The 17,041-nt window shown below is 56.8% G+C and overlaps 2 protein-coding genes across 3 annotated transcripts; both read right to left on the bottom strand.

The window, feature by feature from the left end:
* Positions 1 to 4,804: 4,804 nt before the first annotated feature.
* Positions 4,805 to 7,931, bottom strand: RAB7B (RAB7B, member RAS oncogene family). Of its 2 annotated transcripts, XM_042884315.1 has the most exons (7): positions 7,759 to 7,931; positions 7,196 to 7,284; positions 6,710 to 6,771; positions 6,336 to 6,462; positions 6,038 to 6,253; positions 5,839 to 5,964; positions 4,805 to 5,523 (listed from the first exon to the last, which is right to left on the bottom strand). In XM_042884315.1, the coding sequence occupies exons 3-7, from the start codon at positions 6,760 to 6,762 to the stop codon at positions 5,443 to 5,445; spliced, it is 603 nt and encodes a 200-aa protein (XP_042740249.1). In that variant the 5' UTR covers positions 6,763 to 6,771; positions 7,196 to 7,284; positions 7,759 to 7,931; the 3' UTR covers positions 4,805 to 5,442. The 2 variants fall into 2 exon arrangements, with proteins under 2 accessions (XP_042740249.1, XP_042740248.1); XM_042884314.1 differs by lacking the exon at positions 7,196 to 7,284 and having other exon boundaries at positions 7,759 to 7,930.
* Positions 7,932 to 11,069: 3,138 nt separating this feature from the next.
* CTSE (cathepsin E) lies at positions 11,070 to 14,648 on the bottom strand. The gene is made up of 9 exons (XM_042884368.1): positions 14,568 to 14,648; positions 14,223 to 14,379; positions 13,471 to 13,588; positions 12,736 to 12,854; positions 12,455 to 12,654; positions 12,117 to 12,239; positions 11,893 to 12,034; positions 11,556 to 11,654; positions 11,070 to 11,451 (listed from the first exon to the last, which is right to left on the bottom strand). Exons 1-9 carry the CDS (start codon positions 14,639 to 14,641, stop codon positions 11,287 to 11,289), a joined length of 1,197 nt encoding a protein of 398 aa, XP_042740302.1. The 5' UTR covers positions 14,642 to 14,648; the 3' UTR covers positions 11,070 to 11,286.
* Between the last annotated feature and the right edge of the window lie 2,393 nt (positions 14,649 to 17,041).

Raw genomic sequence — 17,041 nt, 5'->3', positions numbered from 1 at the left:
TCCCATCCCATCCCATCCCATCCCATCCCATCCCATCCCATCCCATCTCTCTCTTCATTCCATCCCTTTTTCCACTCCATCCCTCTGACCTTGGAGCCATCTCCATGTGATGGAGATGTGGGGCTCACCTGAAAGGCAGCCGCCAGCTGCCATGGGGACCAGCAGCTTTATCTGGGCAGGATCGAGGAACATCACATCCTGGAGGGAGATGGTGGCATTATTTACAGTGCTGAGCTAAAGAAGGGAATGCAGTGTGGAGCTCAGCACCACGTAGGACATTCTGTGGTGTGAACGTAGAGCTGTAGAGAGCTTTCTGGATGTCTCCTGCATTCCGTGTGCTCGTGGCCTTCCTCAGCCCCAAAGGCAAGGAAGGGTGGGGAGCAATGAGACCATGGCCCCTGCGTGCCTATAGCCTTGTGATATATGGTGTAGGTTGACCTTTTTATGGGAAACCCATGGGCCAGGAGAGCAAGGAGGGCATTGTGTGATCCAAATAAGTGCATTTCCAAATAGGAGGCTTGCAGCACAGTTTTCCCCATCCTGAGGGGCAGAGCCTCAGTCCCATAGAGGACACAGATGGGGCCGGAGGCAGCGCCCTGCTAACTGCCCGTCCTGCTCTGCCTCGGGTGACCTTGAGCACGGGCTGTTATCTTATTTGTGAAATAGGCACAAGATAGCTGCCTCCTCTGAGGGAATGCAACGTGTGAGCATCAGCAGAAGCGCCGGGAGCGGGGAGCAGCCCCAACCCACACCTTGCTCTGAAAATGCCTTGCATTGCGGGGCTGGGGGGGAGCGGGGGCTCAGGTGCAGCAGGGCCATGGGTGCTGGTGCTGAGGAATTTGGGCTCGGGGCTGGCTGTAGGCTCTGCCTCCCATTGCTGAGCCCTATCCCCCCCCGAGGCTCTCTTCCCACTCTTTGAATTAGCAGAGCCATCAGTTGTGAGGCTCTTTGGATTCCAAGAAAGGGAGGCTTTTCAATTTGTAAAATTCCCCCCCTAAATAAGTGTGGGGAGGAGGGGGGCAGCCCTGCGGTGTGCAGCTTCTCCCTCCATCCTCTGACAGTGTAGTGTGAGGTGGTGCAAAGCTTTGGGACACTGCTGAGATGGGGAGGATGGAGGGGGGCTGCTTATGGGGCTTGGGGGCTGCACCTGAAGAACGATCCAGGAGGGCAGGAGCCATCACTGCTGGTGCACTGCTGCTGTTGGGTTGCATGGCCTTGGGCAACTCATTAAGGCCAAAATGCTCCAACTGAAGTGATGGGAGATAAGCAGTGAAATAAAATGCCTCTTTGTTAAGGGTTCTGAGGTCAATGTCTTCAGGAGTACTCAGGTGTTTGGGATGAGGATGGCGGTGCTGGAGGTCCTGTCGCCCTGGTTAGGGAGCTCAGCCTGCTGGTGCTGCGATGAATGCTGCAGATTGGACATGGCCAGGCCCATGGCTGAGCTCCAGCAACAGGAGGCCAGCAGCGAGCTGGGGCTGTTGCTCTGCATGCCTTTAAACCTGAATAAATCATTTCAGGCCCATGTGTTGTTTCACTCGCATGAAATCTACCCTGACAGCTGTGGCAGAAGCGTGGGGCTCTGCCCTGAGCCAGGCTCAGCAGTGGGTTCTTGTGGGCTGCTGGCATCCCCAGGGGCACTGTGTGCTGCCAGGGCAGCAGGAGGAAGCACTTTGGGTGTTCCCTTTGGTCAGTGTGGGTGGGTTCACCCACGGGGCTGCAGATCATTGTGGGTCACATCTGCCCGTGCTCTACAGGGCCGTCGGTTCATGCAGGACTGTTCTGAAAAGCAGAGGAGTTGGGGTGCAGTGAGCATCTCATCTGACAGCAGCGACACATCCACGTGTATGTAGGTGTGTATATTGATGCATGTACACATCTGTCCCCTGGAGGTGACCCCCAGAACCAAAGCCAGCACCCAGACTCACACACGTGGAGCTGGGGCAGGAGCATCCTGATGATGTGCACTATGGGGCTCTGTGTCCCTGCCCTTCCTTGATTTCACCCCAGTGAAACCAGTCCTTGCTGCCCACTTATGGGAACCTTGCAGTCATTCAGCCCCTGCACGGCCCTCAGCATTTTTGCAACTGCTTTGCCAAATTGACATTAATTGTGGAAGGGGTGGAAAATCCTCCAGCTCCAGCTCATGCCCCAGGAGCAGAGCACAGGTGGAGGAACCCGGGAGTGCTTTGCTGTGTCGGGAAGGGTGTGTGGGGCTGTGGATCACTGCTGACTTCAGCACATCCCCTCACTGCCTGCAGCCCCTAATCCTCCCTACGTGCAGCCTCACAGATGGCCCCAGGTCAGGCAGAGACCCACGGCCCTGTGTGACCCCAAAGAGATACACGGCCGGGACAGGGAGCAAAGGGCACTGCGGGGACCCCGAGGAATGGGTTTGAAGGGGAAGCATCAATGTGTGCTGTAAGCAGGTGGACAACAGAGCTCAGGAATGGGGAACGGCACGTGCTGTTTGCACATCGCTGGTGGTGCCCACAGTGCCACAAAATGCCATTGGTGTCCCCTGCAGCGGGCTTTGCTGAGGGCTGGTTGGAAGTGAAATGATGGAGTAGTGAGTAAAGAGGCAAAGAATCGACGTCCAAATACTTAGTAACATCAGCAGTGCATGGTGCCATTGGAGATGATTTGCTCTGCCTCCTTCCTCATGCCACCTCCTTAGCAGGTGTCAGTGGCTGCCCTGCAGTGTAGGGTGAGCAGTTCAGGGGCTGAGCACGGTCCCAGCACAGCAGCAGATGGGGAGCAGGCAGAGGTAAGGCTCAGTTTGATGCCATCACCTTATTTTTCATATCTGAAACTCTTGAAGGGTTTCCCATAACTTTGAACGCTGGGGGTTTATCATGTTTGTCTTAAGACCAATTGCAACATCTTCAAGTGGCTGAAACTGTATGCAGTCAGGCCCAACTCCGGGCTAATGGGGCTCTGCTTTGGGATAGAACCATTGCACAAGGACAGGCTCTGTCCTATGGTTTTCCATTTGGGAATTAGCATCCTCAGGTGGGCGTTCTATCGAATTTTGTGCATTGCTTCAATCAGTGAAGGGGAGCCTGCAGCTCAGCAAGGTGCACAGCACAGAGCCCAGCATTGGGGCTGGGAAACCTCTGACATGAAGTATGGCAATGCAGGGTCACAACGGAGTGAGGGCAGAGCTCAGTTCGGTCTGGTTTCTGTACGGTCTCCACACTCAAGGCGCTCTGCCGGGATGAGCTGGTGCCACCGACCACATAGGAACTCACTGAGTCACACAAGGCAAATATTTTTCCCTTTGATTTTCACCCTGAGAAAAAATCTAGAGCTGACCTTGTTAATCCCACGCATTACAAACCTCCCCCCGTCCTTTATCACCTTTCGGCTGTGGGGTAGAGTTACCAGCTTAGCACCTCTGCTGGCTCCTGCCAGCATCCTGCCTGGCGCCCGGCCACCTCATTGAGTCTCCAGGTCTTCCTGGAGCCCTCCTGGGCACCCAACCCTCCTGTATTGCCCCGACCATCCTGGGCATCCTGATCCCATGGCTGTGCTGCAGGAGCTGCTCTGCACACACAGCAGTGGGAAGCAGCTGCATGCTCCGACCACCCAACACACAGCTAGGGAATGACCCCATGATTGAGTCCGGGTGGCTCTGGTTAGTTCAGAAAGGACAACAATCCAAATCTTGGGGAGCTGTGTGTGGTCTGTAGCTGCAGCAAACACCCTGCTGTTCTCCATCCCCTTGAGCTGGAGTCCATTACCTCCAAAACAGCCCTTCTCTCCCTGCTTCTCCATCTCCCAGGCCACATCTGAACCACATCTGGCCACTGCAAGCAGGGTGAGCTGCAGTTGGAGTGATGCACAGCACAGGGCTGGGTGCTGCACCCCATGGGTGATGCTGGGCTCTGATCTCACTGCAGACAGGCAGCAGCACAGCCAGCTGTGGGACGGAGCCTTTGTCTGTCTGTTTTGGGGGCACAGATAAAAACAGCGTGGGGGAGGAAATAGTTAATGCCCTTCTCCTCTGAATATTAAGGGACAAATCCTCTCCCCGGCTTGGTGCCCAAATAAACAGGCTGAGAGCATTGCGTAAGGAGGAGATGGAACACTTCTGCATGCCTTGCTGGAGCCTGGCAGGTGAACTGCAGAGCTGGGGCCCCCGCACCCTCAGCACCCCATGCCCAACCTGTGCTCGGGTTTCACTCTGCCTTGCTGCCTCCTGCACACAGCAGGCACACGGAGTGCTGACACTGATGTCACAGCCATGGGTGGGCATTGCATGGCTGGGAACAGCTGCAGTGGTGATGTTGCAAAGGGAAAGGGGAAGGTGATGCTGAGCACAGCTCCTGCGGGAGTGAGCCTGGAGGATGCAGGAGGCCCTGATGTGGAGACCTCCACAGGTGGGCAAAAGGCAGGGCGCATGCTGGGGACACCAGGGAGGCATCACTCCATGTTCTGACAGCTCGTGATGCAGCAAGGAAGGTGGCATGGGATGGTGGCAGGAGGTGGCTGCAGCCATCAGGCTGTCCTGCCCCAGCCCTGGGCTGTGTCCCAGTGCAGCTGCTGGAAGGTGCCCCATCAGAAGCTGAGCTATGCCCTAAGTGCAGCGAGTGCAGCTCCCTTCGGGCTCCCTCTGCTGACAGCTGCTCCACCAAGGCCATGCCACTGTGTGCCCTGGGTGACTTCTCTTCAAAATTTGCACAGGAAAAAAAACAGAACAAAACAACACACGACTCCCAAAAGCAATTCTCCTCCCAGCTCCTGACGCAGGGCTTTGCAACCTCAGATCCCTCCCTGTGCTGTCAGAACACTTTGCAACCAAACGTAGAAATAAAAAGGAAATATTTAATTTTCTTAGGAAAAAAAAAAAAAAAAGAAAATCCCTGACAAAGTGCTTTGCAGAGGCTCCTCATCAACGAGGTGGGAAATGGAAGACGTTTTACAGAGTGGGGGAAACTGAGGCACAGGGCGGTGATGGGCGCAGCAGCCGAGCCTGGGGGGATGCAGTGCTCTCAGAGCTGTGTGCCACCCAGCGGCCCCTCTCCTCTCCTGGCAGCAGCTGTGGGGTCTGTGCATGGCAAAGGCTGCAGTCACCCAGCGATGCTCTGGAGGATGTCCCATGCCCCAAAGGCACTGCCCAGCATCCTGGCACCGTTACTGTAGGGTCGCTGGCACTGCAGGGACACCCCTGTTTGGGTGCCAGGTGAGTGGAGAACAGAGCTCACCAGGGGTCACTGTGCCTGATTTGGGAGAACAGATCCAAGCAGCAGGACCTGGGTGCACAGCCCAGCCTGGGCACATCAGGAGGTGACCGACCATCTCATATCGAGGCCTGAGGCAGAGCCCTGGCACAGCCAGGGCACACGGAGCCCCAGGCAGGATCCCAGTGTTGGCATCACAGCATCAGGGTGCATGGGATGCTCAGCCACGTGTGCAGATCACAGCACAGCTCCGGTGCTGGACTCAGCAGCATCTCTTGGTGGGTTTGTCTTCAGGAGTGAGCTTGATGGAGTCGGTTAAATAACTCTCGTAAATCCCTTTATACTGAAAAAAAAAAAACAACAAAAAACAAACAATACAGAGAAGGGAAATGATGAGCGGAGCTGCCTCAGCCTGAGCACAAGCAGATGAATGCGAGCCAAGGAGAAAGCAGCGCAGGCTCGCTCCCAGTTTGTGGGTAAGGACAAAATCCAGGCAAAAGGCACGCGGCTCGGAGCGGAGCCGCCGCCCCATCGGCGACACGGGGACAGGAAAGACGGCCGCTAGAGGACAGTGGTGGCACACCGTGAGCAGAGCGACAGCGATTCTTGCTCCTTCCCGACTTGTTAGAGATGGCTGCACGGAGCAGGCAGTGCTCACCGTGGTCAGGGCTTGCTTGGCGAGCGTCTCGAAAGCTTGTGCCACGTTGATGTTGTTCTTGGCGCTGACTTCGAAGTAAGGGATGTCTTTTTCCTTGCACCAGGCGGAGGCAAGCTCTTTGGGCACCTGCAGGATGGGATCCATGTCACAGCCCTGCATGGACACTGCCTGCTGTCCCCGTGCTCCCCATCACCCCTACCTCCCGGTCACAGAGGTCTATTTTGTTCCCCAACACGACCATGGGGAAATCGTGATCCCTCGGGATGACCTTCTCCAGGAAATCATCTCTCCAATTGTCCAGGGACTCAAAGGACTCCCTGTCTGTCACATCGAAGGCCAGCATGCATCCATCAGAGCCCTTGTAGAAAGTCGACACCATGGACCTGAATCTCTCCTGTCCCCCCGTGTCCCAGATCTAGGGCAGAGAAAGGCACAGACACACCAACAGGCATTTGGGGACACGGGTGTCGCGGGGGCAGGGCAGCAGAGTGCCTCACCTGCAGCTTCAGGGGGGTTTTGTCCACTGCGACGACCTTGGTCAGGATGCTGGCGCCCAGCGTGGTGCGGTAATCTTCATAAAAGGTCTTGTGCACATATTGGTGCAGGAGGGAGGTTTTGCCTACACTGGTGGGATGGAAGGAACACAGGTGAGGGCTGTAAGCTGCAGAGCCAGGCTTGAGGGGTTGGGTGCAGCCAGCATGAAGGCCGTGCGCCCATAGGATCCCGGACTGGGGCATGCATGGGGTTCCCCCATTGCCCCCCCTGCAAGGACAGCGTGGGGTTTGGGCAGCATACAGTGTTTAGAAGGATTTTGCACTGCTTAAAAGCAAAGAGAGACTCAGCAGCCCCAGGGATCCGTGTGTCTCCTTACCCCAGAGCTCCTATGATAATGATCTTCAGATCCACCTTTTTGCTGGCGTCCATGGATGAGCCCTGCGGGGACAAGAAGAGTCACACACTGAAGGCTGCCAAAGGGACAACCAGTGCTGGAGGTGCAGGAGCAGCTGTCGGCCCCTGCAGCCCCCCCTGCTCCCCCCAGCACCACAGGATGTGAACTGAGCTGTGCCAGGAGCAGCGCTGGGAGCAGAACCCCCTGTGCCAGCCCAGCCCACATCACCACCTGGGACTGCTCCCCAGTGCCACAGCACGCCTGGACATGCTGCCATGTGAAAGCCTGCCGTGAGAAACCTCCCAGCCCCTGTCTGCTTCTGAAGTGCAACTCCCTGCTCATAAACCTGACGAACAGGGAGGGGGGAATTGCATTTATGAAAGGAGATCGTGGCTGGGTGGCGTTCCTGGCTGCTCTGAGCACTTCAGGAGCACTCTGAAAGGCAGGAGCTTGTGGGGGAGATGTGACCTCGGTGACAGCTTCAGTCCTGGTTAATAATCACTGCTGAGGGCAATGCCCGTGTCAGGGACTTGAGCCCTTTGCTGCCTCTTCAGCACCTGTAGGAAAAGCCCGAAACTGGAGCTGGGGTTTTGCTTTGGATTTCTGCACAGTCCCAGCGAGCACCAAGCCCTGAGCACAGCAGCACCCCCTCCCCAGCCGGGACAGCGCGCAGTTCCATCCCTTCCCCAGCGCTGCTCGCACTGCAGCGCCAGCCCTGCTCTGCCAGGGAAGCCCTTGAAGCCCTGGAAGCGCTCGCTAATCCCTGCATTTTTTCCCGATGCGTTGTCCGGCTCCGCGCAGCTCTCCATACACAGGGCGTGAGCACCACGCTTCCTCCGCCAGGACGAATCGCCCACCCGGATCCCAATTTTCCCACCCTCCCCATCCACGATGCTCACCGAGCCCCGTGCCGAAGTTCACCCAGCCCTCCTTGTCCTCGTGCCAGCCTTCCCAGGGCCGGCAGTTTTATATCCCGCCCCATGCGTATCCCAAAGCTTTGCTCCGAAGGGGTCTGCGGTTTGCGCACCCACCTGTTGAGGCATCGTCCTCCCGGGCCGGAGGTGCGGAGCTCTTTCGGGAAGAGCCAGAGGAGGAGCAGGAAACGGCGTTGGCCCCAGCGTTGGTTCCTTCTGCTCGAGGGAGGGCGGCTGCGTTCCCCCGCGCCGTGACATCAGCACGAAGGGGCCGGGAGCTGCGGGGCGGGCGGTGGTTCTGCGGGGCTGGGCTGGATCGTGGCGCTCAGCATCGCTTTATTGCACGGAAACCAGCGCGGACTTTGCTCGGTTGCTCTGCTGAGCAGCGCGGTGGGGTTGGAAGGAGCGGGGGGCTGCAACGGTCCGCTCCCCCATCTCAGGGGCTCTTTGCGGCTCTTTCGTAGGCAGGCGAGGTCCGGAGCAGCAGCGTTCGCAGCCCTGCTGGCCGTGCCGTGTTCACGCTCAGCCAGCGCCCACATGTGCGCTGCCATCCCATGCACAGCCCGGAAGATGGGGACGATGACATTAGGAGCCCTACGCTCAGATTCGGCGGCAGCTCCTGGAGCAGAACGCGCGCAGCACACGAGGAGGATTTTATCGCTCTCCTCGCTCAGCAAAACAGATCTACTGAGCGCGGGAGCACGCAGCAGCTCCCAAGCACTGAGACATCTCCCCATGAGCATCGGCACCCAGTGTGAGGTGTGTGCTGCAGAGACATCGCAAGAATTCCCAGTGCCACGTCTGCAGAGCTGTGCTTGGCGGTAGGAGCAGTGCCTGGGAGCGATGCAGGCATGCAGGGGCAGGTGCTGAGCGTTTGCCAGGGGTGCAGAAGGATTCAGAGCTTCCCCACCCTCTTTTGTGAACCCCCAGCCTCCCTCACCATAAACGGCAGCCACAGGCTGCTGCATTTCTGCTGCCTGTACTCATTTTCTGCTTTGCTTGTTGGCTGTCCCCAGCACCAGGGTGAATTCAGGAGGTGTTCCTGGTCACAGCCCAGCAGTGACTCATGCTCAGCAAGGCTGGAGCTTCCCATTTGCAGCCTCACGTGCTCTCTGTCAGAGGACAGCCCTGACCCTGCTGCCCCTTCTATCTGCAGATGCTCCTTGTGGGATCTAAGAGATCTCCGTGCTCAGCAGGACAAACTCTCCTCCTCCTTCCCAGGTGTAATTTTGGGACCTGTTTGGCCTGAAACTCTGCCTTTCCCCCACAGGGCAGGCACAGGGAGTGGTGGGGAGGTGGGAGAAGCACCTGAGCCTCCGGCCTGTGGGCAGCTCTCTGTCTGATGGATGGCACTCCCCAAGAGCAGCTCTCTCCTGCCTTCTCCTGGTCCCTGTTTGTTGCCTATTGTGCTGCTTCACCTTTGCCCTTGCAGGAGGACTCTGTGGTGTCTGTTGCCCCAGATCTGTCTGTCCTCCTCCTCCCCATGTGCCCATCAGCCTGGCAATGGGTGATGCTCACCGGTCAGATGATCCCCGTGTCTCCATGTCATCAGAGATGGGCTGTGTGGTTGCGTTACCACAACTGATGCCCACTTCTGCTTTTGTGCAGGAGGGCCCGGCCCCATCAGAAGCCCAGCCTGGGCCGGTGGCAGCTCTGCTTTTGCGTGGTTTCTGATGAAAAGGGATTTTCCTGGGCTCCTGCTCTCGTCACGACTCTCAGAGCAGTTGGGGCAATCTTCGTGCAGTGCAGCACAAAGCAGTGCTGTGGGCTGATGCCCTGACAGCTCCCTTGCCTGCTCAGCAGCTCCTGCAACCACAGCTACAGTCCTGCTTGCTTCACCCGTGGTCAGCAATTCCATGGGCAAAGTGTGGGAGTTTGTGCCCTGTGACAAGGAGGAAGGGCTTGCAGCTGGGAAACAATGAGGCACAGGATGGCTGCAGGCAGAGGAGAGACTCATGTGGGCAAAGAGAGGAGACGTCATCCCCTGCAGCAAGCAGAGGCCACAGAATGAGGGAAGGGGAAGAAAGCAAAAAGTATCCCGATGACCAAAGTATTCTCCATGAGTCGTGCAGCTACTCCTGCTCTCCAGGGACAGAGGGAGATCCCTACTGAGATATTGCTGGAGCAACATCCCCTGAGCATTGGCTGGGTGCTGAGAGCTGTGGACCTCTGTCCACCTCTGCTGTCTTCCCCTTCTCTGAAGCCCACCAAGGGGGCATGGGATGCTCTGGGATCCCAGGAGCAGATGGCAATGGAGGGGTGATCCTGGATAGGTCCAGGCAGTGCCACCATCCTTTAGGGACACCAGGTGGTCCCTCGCTGTGCTGGATGCCCCCCTCCCCACCCATGGCTGCGGTGATGGGCAGATCCTGCAATGCTCAGCAGCACTGTGGTGTGCAAAGTGTTAAGCTGTCAGGAGCTGCAGGAGGAGAGCAGACCTTTGTCCAGCTGCCCCTGCACCTTATCTGCACGATGCCTGGGTGAAGCACGGCGAAAGGTGATGTCAATACAGCAAACAGTTACAGAAACCATATGCTGGTCAGCAGCACAATCAGTGTTTCGAAGTAAGGCAGATATTTCCTTTTGTGGCAAACAGAAATCCAAAGCCTGGAAGTGTTTACTTCCAGCTCTGAGCTTTGCAGTGACCATTCAGCTCTCCTCTGGAATCGCTGCAGGGGAACCTGAGCACCCCATCCCCAGCCCTGCTCTGAGCTCAGCCCCGCAGCAACAAGGCAAGCTGTGCAGAGCCATGGATAAAAATAACCCTTCCGTGCACTTCCCCTTGTGCTCAGGATGCATCATGCATGAGCCACCAAGCATCACCCACGTCCCTTGCACTGTCAGCAATCACACGCGCTGCGGTGGCTCCTGGGGGGGGATGCAGCTCCCTGAGACCCTTGAAGCCCCCAACCCACTGTGCTGGCTGCAGAGATTTGGCAGCACACAGCTCTGTGCCTTCGTGCACCCACAAACCACAGTCCTTTGAGAGCTCCTCGGGGGATTAAAGGAAAATCTGCTGGAAGTCACCTGCTGTGCGGGGAGTTTTGTGGCACAGAAAGAGCCGGGGGGTTTCTTCGCTCTCCTAATGATCTCATTTGTTGGTGGCAGCTCAGCCTGCTGAAGCCGTGCATTTTGCTGCTGAGCTCTGCCCTCACAGCCCCTGCCCTGCCCAGATCCACCTCCCGGGGCTTTCTGAGCAAACTTTCCACTTCTTGCACTGCAGAAATCCCAGTGAGAGACCACAAAGGCCGAGCCTCCAGACCAAATGAACAGCACGGTCTCCTCCTGCAGCTCACTCCAGCACAGTCAGCACTGAGGGTGCACAGGAAGGAGGACACAGATTGGGGCAGCAGAGACGTGCAGGATCACTGCTTTAGGAATGGCAACCACTCCAGGTTCTGTTTTACCAAAGCATTTATTGAGCCGTGTTCTAAAACATGACAATCTGCAGGGCGTGCTCCGCAGGGCCGCCTGAGGCATTTTGTGTGCACTCCTCGGCACGGAGTGAACCTCCGTGTGCTCTGCACTCCCTGGCTTGGGGACTTCTTCTCCATCCCCATGGCGCTGAGCAGCTCCTGCCCCACTCGTGGCCATGGCCGCAACCCGGCGGCTCCACTTCCCTCCCACCCCATAGGACTCACAGCCCTAAGGGGCAGCGGGCGCGAAGCCCACCCGGTTATTTCCACGGTCGAAGACGGAATAATACTGTCGGATGAAAACGTCACCCAAAATCCAGAGGGGTCCGGCAGGAGGGGGGACATCCATACCCTGGAAGCCACTGAGGCAGATGTCCATGCCGTCACTTTGCTCCTGCAGGGAGAAGTGTGATGCTGGGGTCAACCCAAGAGCACACAGAAGGAGAAAGAAGGGGGATTTGGGGTCCTGGGAACCCAGCAGGTGGGAGCTGTGGGTACCATGAGGGTGTAGGCTTGGGCAGAGAGTGTGTAGGGGATCCCGTTGATGGTGAAGGTGACGATGGGCATCGAGCTCAGGAGGCTGCAGTCCACGACGTACTGCAAGAAAATGGGGATGGCTCCCATGCCAGCACTGTGCATTCCTCTTCCCCCACCACCACCTTGGCCGTATTACTGACATTAACACATGGGCAGCAATGAATGCAGAAAATCTCTGCTGTGATTGCCTCAGTGCCACAACACGCAGTGCTACCCTCCTTTGGGTACCCCTTGAAGCACTCCTCCCTGCAGTGCCCATCCCCAGGGCTTTGCCCCTGCTCTCCCCCCTCGCTCTCACCTCACCATCCATAGGTGTGGCACCAATATATCTTTGCATCTCCTTTATGTCCTTGGTGGGACCAGTGAGCAGAGACGTGCCGGTGTCCACGATGGCCTGGCAGCCATTGGCACAGAAAGCCACCGTCCCCCCTACCTGCACACTGTGGGAAGGTGCAAGAGATGGGGAGCACTGGGGATAACTGGAAGGGACCCCAAACCCCCACGCTGCCCAGCCCCACTCACTTGTCCACCTGGATCTGCCAGTAGCCCTGCACTGTGACCGGCACCCAGTGCAGGGTGCCCAGGAAGTGGGAGGGATCAAAGCCCCCAAAGAGCACTTCTCCACCCAAGGAGGAGTCCGGGTTCCTGGAGGAAGGGGGGGATGTGAGCCATTTATTTTCCTTTTCCATCTTAAAAAAAAAATGTGGATTGATACCCCTATGCTTCCCACAGATGCTCAGGGTTTTAAGCCTCACTCTGGTATGGTCTGAGCTCTGTGATGCTCAGCACGCTTCCAAAAAGCCTCCTTGCCATCCTGCTGCTCCCTAAAAGTAACACCTGCACCAGAACCACATCCTTACGCGCTCATGTAGACAGAGAAGATGGGCAGTTCCACCAGATCTTGGGCCATCATGTTGTCAAAGACAGGGGTGACCCCATCCACGGCCAGCGAGGGGTACGCCAGCCCCAGGATCCCATCAAATTCCGAATCCTGGAAGGTTTTTCCCGGCTCGCTGACGCTCTCTGCAAAGGGCTGATTGCACACGGTCATGCCTTCCACCTGTGGGATGGACGGGGCTCATTGATGGCTCTGGGACATCCCGTGTCACGACTCAGAGCAGACGACCCGAACGCGACTCACGGTGACATCATCAGAGCCGATGATGCCAGTCAGGCTGCCGGTCCCATACTGGAGAGAGATGGGGAGACCCAAGGCCTGGTAGGTGCTGGAGCGTGACGGCTGGAAGCGGGCGTGATTGGCTGGGGAGAGAGCAGCTTGCCAGAAAAATGGGCACGTAGGGGTGCTTTGGGGAGCTTTGCTGGGGGGATGAGCTTGTGCAGTATTCAGTGAGAGATGACGATCGTCAGTGCTATTCCCAAAGCACAGACAGCGATTCTTGCAGCCCATCACTGCAGGCTGTGCTGTTTCTGGCTTTGATCCCCAACCCCTTTGTGCTTTGCAGGGCATTGCTGCGTGATGTGCTGCAGTGCTGGGAGCTCAAACAAGCACAGCACTTGTCCCCAGCCCAACCCTGGGCACCCAGCCCAGCACTGTGGTCTCTGTGCCTGCCTTGTTCCTGCCACTCAGCTCCTCGCTGACCATCCGCATTATGTGCTATAATCTCTCCTTGTTTGCTCAAAGGCCCTCCCATAAGAATGGCCCAAAGATCCTGGCTGATATCTCCCATGGGCTGATGGTACCGGGTCCCGGTGGTGTGATTGCTGCCGAGCAAATAAACCCACGCTGTTCCTATCCCCACTGCACCCCATGCAGAGTGCAAACACTGCACCTCCTGCATCCTGCTGCTGCTCTGACCCCATGGCCCCACTGGGGCTGCTTTGCACAGTCTGACTCGTTCAGGGATCCCCTACTCACTGCAGGCTTTGCTGGTGCAGTAGATGGATGGCACCCAGAGGTTGGAGGAACCCGTGTCGAATATCACCGTGAAGTTCTGTGGTGGGGTCCCGATGGAAATCTGCCCAAAGTACTCCATCTGGGAAAGGCAGAGCAGAGGCTGTTGTTGGCCACTGGAGCCTCAAAGCACCCTGGCGGAGGGGCTGTGTGTGGGGTGAATAGGGAACAGTGTGCGGATGGCTGCATTGTGAAGCGTTTGTCTGCCTGGGCTGCATTGTGCGGAGGGAATAGAGAAGCCAAATATTTAAGGAACAGAAGTGCAAGCTGAAAACAAAGGCAGGATGGTGGGTGTGGGCACGAGCCTCTTCCCGCAGGGCTGCAAGATAGGGTCCCCTTGTACTGCCCAGCATAGAGATGCAAACAATACACAGAGCTCTGGAGACCCCTTTTGCCTCTGCCCGTGCATCCCTTGTGCAGAGGCCCTCTCTGCTGCTGCAGATGGAGGGGGATTTGGCTCCTGGGGCCTGGGTGGGTAGCACAGAACAAGCAGGGGGAGGGCTGGCATCGAACACGCTGCCTTGTTTGTGCTCAGCATCATCTGCAGGAACAAAAGGAGCAGCCGGGCGCAGGCAGCCACCATCCCAGGCATGCTGCAGCTCGTTCCTTGCGCGGGAGCAGATTTATTTGAGAAGGATTTGGGCGTTCAGGAGCACTCATGCAGCACAGCAATCTTTCAGGACGCTCCGGGCTGCCACCAACTCCACTGCACTCACATCCAGGTAGTTGATGAGGGGCTCGTTGGCTTCCCCGAAGAGAGAGCAGTCCTGTGTGTACTGCACCATGTCCAGCCTGTGGGCCTTCCAGAACTGGGAGAGCTGCCCACGGTCCCGCAGCGACTTCCGCAGGGAGCGGTGCCGCGTCAGGGTCACCCTGCAGAGCACGGGTCTGCATCACTGCATGGGCACAGGGCTCGGGATGCTGCAGTCCCTGCGCCTCTGCACCCACCCCAAGCATCTCCCAGTGCTGATGCAGCCCTCAGCTGCGCCCTCACCTCCTGTGTGGGAGATAGCAGCACTTCCCCCCCCGGGAAACCCCCAGCACCCTGCGATCCCCTTTACCTCTTCAAGCCGCTGCATGGAGCGAGGCAGAGCACGGCGAGGAGGAGGAGGAGGAGGAGGAGAAGGCTGTGCATGGCGGCGGTGCAGGGCTGCACGGCGAGGTGGTTCTTATACCAACAGGTACACCCTCGCCCCGCGCTATCAGCGATAACGCCCCTCTCCGTGTCAACACTGGGCTTTGGCTGTGGCAATGAATCACTGGGCACCTCTCGGTCAGGTCAGAGCGCCGGGTTGCTGGGGAGGACGAGGGGCTGGGCCACGTGGGGCTGTACGTGGGGTGGGTAATGGGGGACCTCTGGGCACCCCCGCTGTTTTTTTCCTCCCCATCCCTGTTTTTTTTGCTGGGGTTGCAGGAAGGGGACGTTCAGATGGTGCCGAGCTGCCTCGAAAAGGCAAAGATCTCCTTAGCCTTGATGAGCTGCTCAGGAATCTGCAGCTTTGCTTTTTGTCATCGAAGCACGGGCTTTGGCAAAAGCTGCTTTGCTTTAGGAACAGTTACATGTTGCCTTACAGCCACTGATGGGTTCTTCCTCAGTGGTTTCTGTTTAATACTGGACAGTCATCTCATTAAGCATCTGAGAATGCAAATAAAGGATGCTAATGAACAAACACAACTCCTATCTGCTGCTGAGGCTTTGTCTTCCTGTGGTTGTTTCCCATGTTTGTGGCCCTGCAGCGACTGATGATGGATGCCACGAGGAGAGGTGTGAGCAGCACTCACGTTATTAACAGCATTTCTACCCCTAGCGCAGCGCTAATCAATTTCCCATTTATTGTGGTTAGACTGTTTTATTTAATCTTATTTAATTAATGGCAAAGCAACCGGCGCTGAGGGGTCCATAAATGCACAGCAGTCACCTGGAATGCTCTGCAATGGGATGGATGGGTGGTTCTGCTAACATTGGGCTGGATCCCAGGCCAGGAGCAGATCTGCTGTGTGTCCCCACGTCCCTGCACCCAGGCTGGCAGCTGCAGCCTTTCCACTGAGCAGCCCTTGCACAAAGTCATCCCTATCATATTTTGAACACTGTTTCATACATCTTTCCCTACAGTTCCATGCATCCTCCCTCCTTGTCCCAATGATATGTGGGACGTAAAAGGATTAGAAAAAAAGCAACCCTTCCTATAAGGAAAATAATTGCAGCAAGGGGAGGATCAGCCAAAAGCCATCCGCAGCCGAGGAGGCACAGCAGCACATCCACTGCTCCAGATGTGACTTATCCATTGGAAATCCCATAACAAACCCTCCTGCCCTCAGGCTGTGTGCTGGGGAGCATGGGCTGAGTGCTCCACGTTTGGCACTGGAAAAGATCCCTTCTTGGGTCAGGGCTGGAATGGCCACAGGGAGCAGGGATGCGCTGTGGATGGGAAGCGACCTCCCCTCAGCTCCATTTATGGCACCTGACTCATTACAAGAAAGCTGCTTTCAAGCTAAAAATAGGTTATCTGCATTCTTTTTTCTTCTCTGTATTTCCTTTCCTTCAGCCACTTCCACTATTAGCAACCAGTGATTCACATCGTACCCGAGCATCACCTTCTGAAAAGCCTTTTTGCTCTGATTATCAAATCCATCTCCCACCTGCTAATCTGTTTGCATATCACAGAAAGAGTAAAACCCTGTAACAGCAGCACTGAAAAAAATAAATATTTTTATTTCGGAGAGCGATAAACAACCAAACTCCAGCTAAATATTTACCCACAGCAACAGCAGCTGATGGGTGAAGGCTGAGACCCAATGGAATCACCCAACAGCTCTTGGAAGCCCAGCTCAACCTCCTCACCTGCTGGTGGTGGGGCTCATGGGGGGCTCACATGGAGCATTTACCCCCAGAGCTGTTCTGTGTGCCCTGCTTGCAGTGGAGCAACATTTTCTCCCTGTGTTAAAGCTGCCCATGGGAGCACATGGTGCAGTTGGCCGGTGGGAGCTGCGTGGGGCTGCAGCTTTCCCAGCCTAGGGCCCAACCTACAGCAGAGAAACACCCCAAAATATTTAAATGAGTGAATGCAAGCGTCATGGAACCCGGTGCCATCACTTCTGGGGGCAAAGCGAGACCGCATCCGGCGCCCAGTCAGTGAGCACTGCTGCACCAGCTGCAGTCAAACATCCACCAAAAATGCTCCAGAAGCATCCCTGACCTCTGCAGAGCATCCCATCCATCTGCTCTGTGCCCTGAAGGCAGGACGGACACACAGAGGTCTCTGCACCCCAGGTAACACCCAATGGGCGCCCAACATGCCGCGCTCTGTGTGGTGCTGGGCAGCATGGGGCTGTGCTGGGGCTGTGCTGTGCTCTGTGCTGTGCTGAGCTCTACAGCTAAAACTGAATGCTGAGGTCAGGCAGGAATAGGTTTGAAGTCATCAGGGGCAACGCCGTGGGTTTGCTTACCTTCAGATTGAGCGCAGACATCTTGCATTCGCAGCTCAACCAGCCAAGCGCTCTACAAACCTTGAGTGCAATGGGACATCTTGCTATA

This window comes from Lagopus leucura, unplaced genomic scaffold, assembly GCF_019238085.1.
Source record: "Lagopus leucura isolate 7727_CA_CO unplaced genomic scaffold, USGS_WTPT01 Super-Scaffold_100043, whole genome shotgun sequence".
NCBI classification, from domain to species: domain Eukaryota; kingdom Metazoa; phylum Chordata; class Aves; order Galliformes; family Phasianidae; genus Lagopus; species Lagopus leucura.
This window is presented reverse-complemented; position numbering and strand designations above follow the sequence as displayed.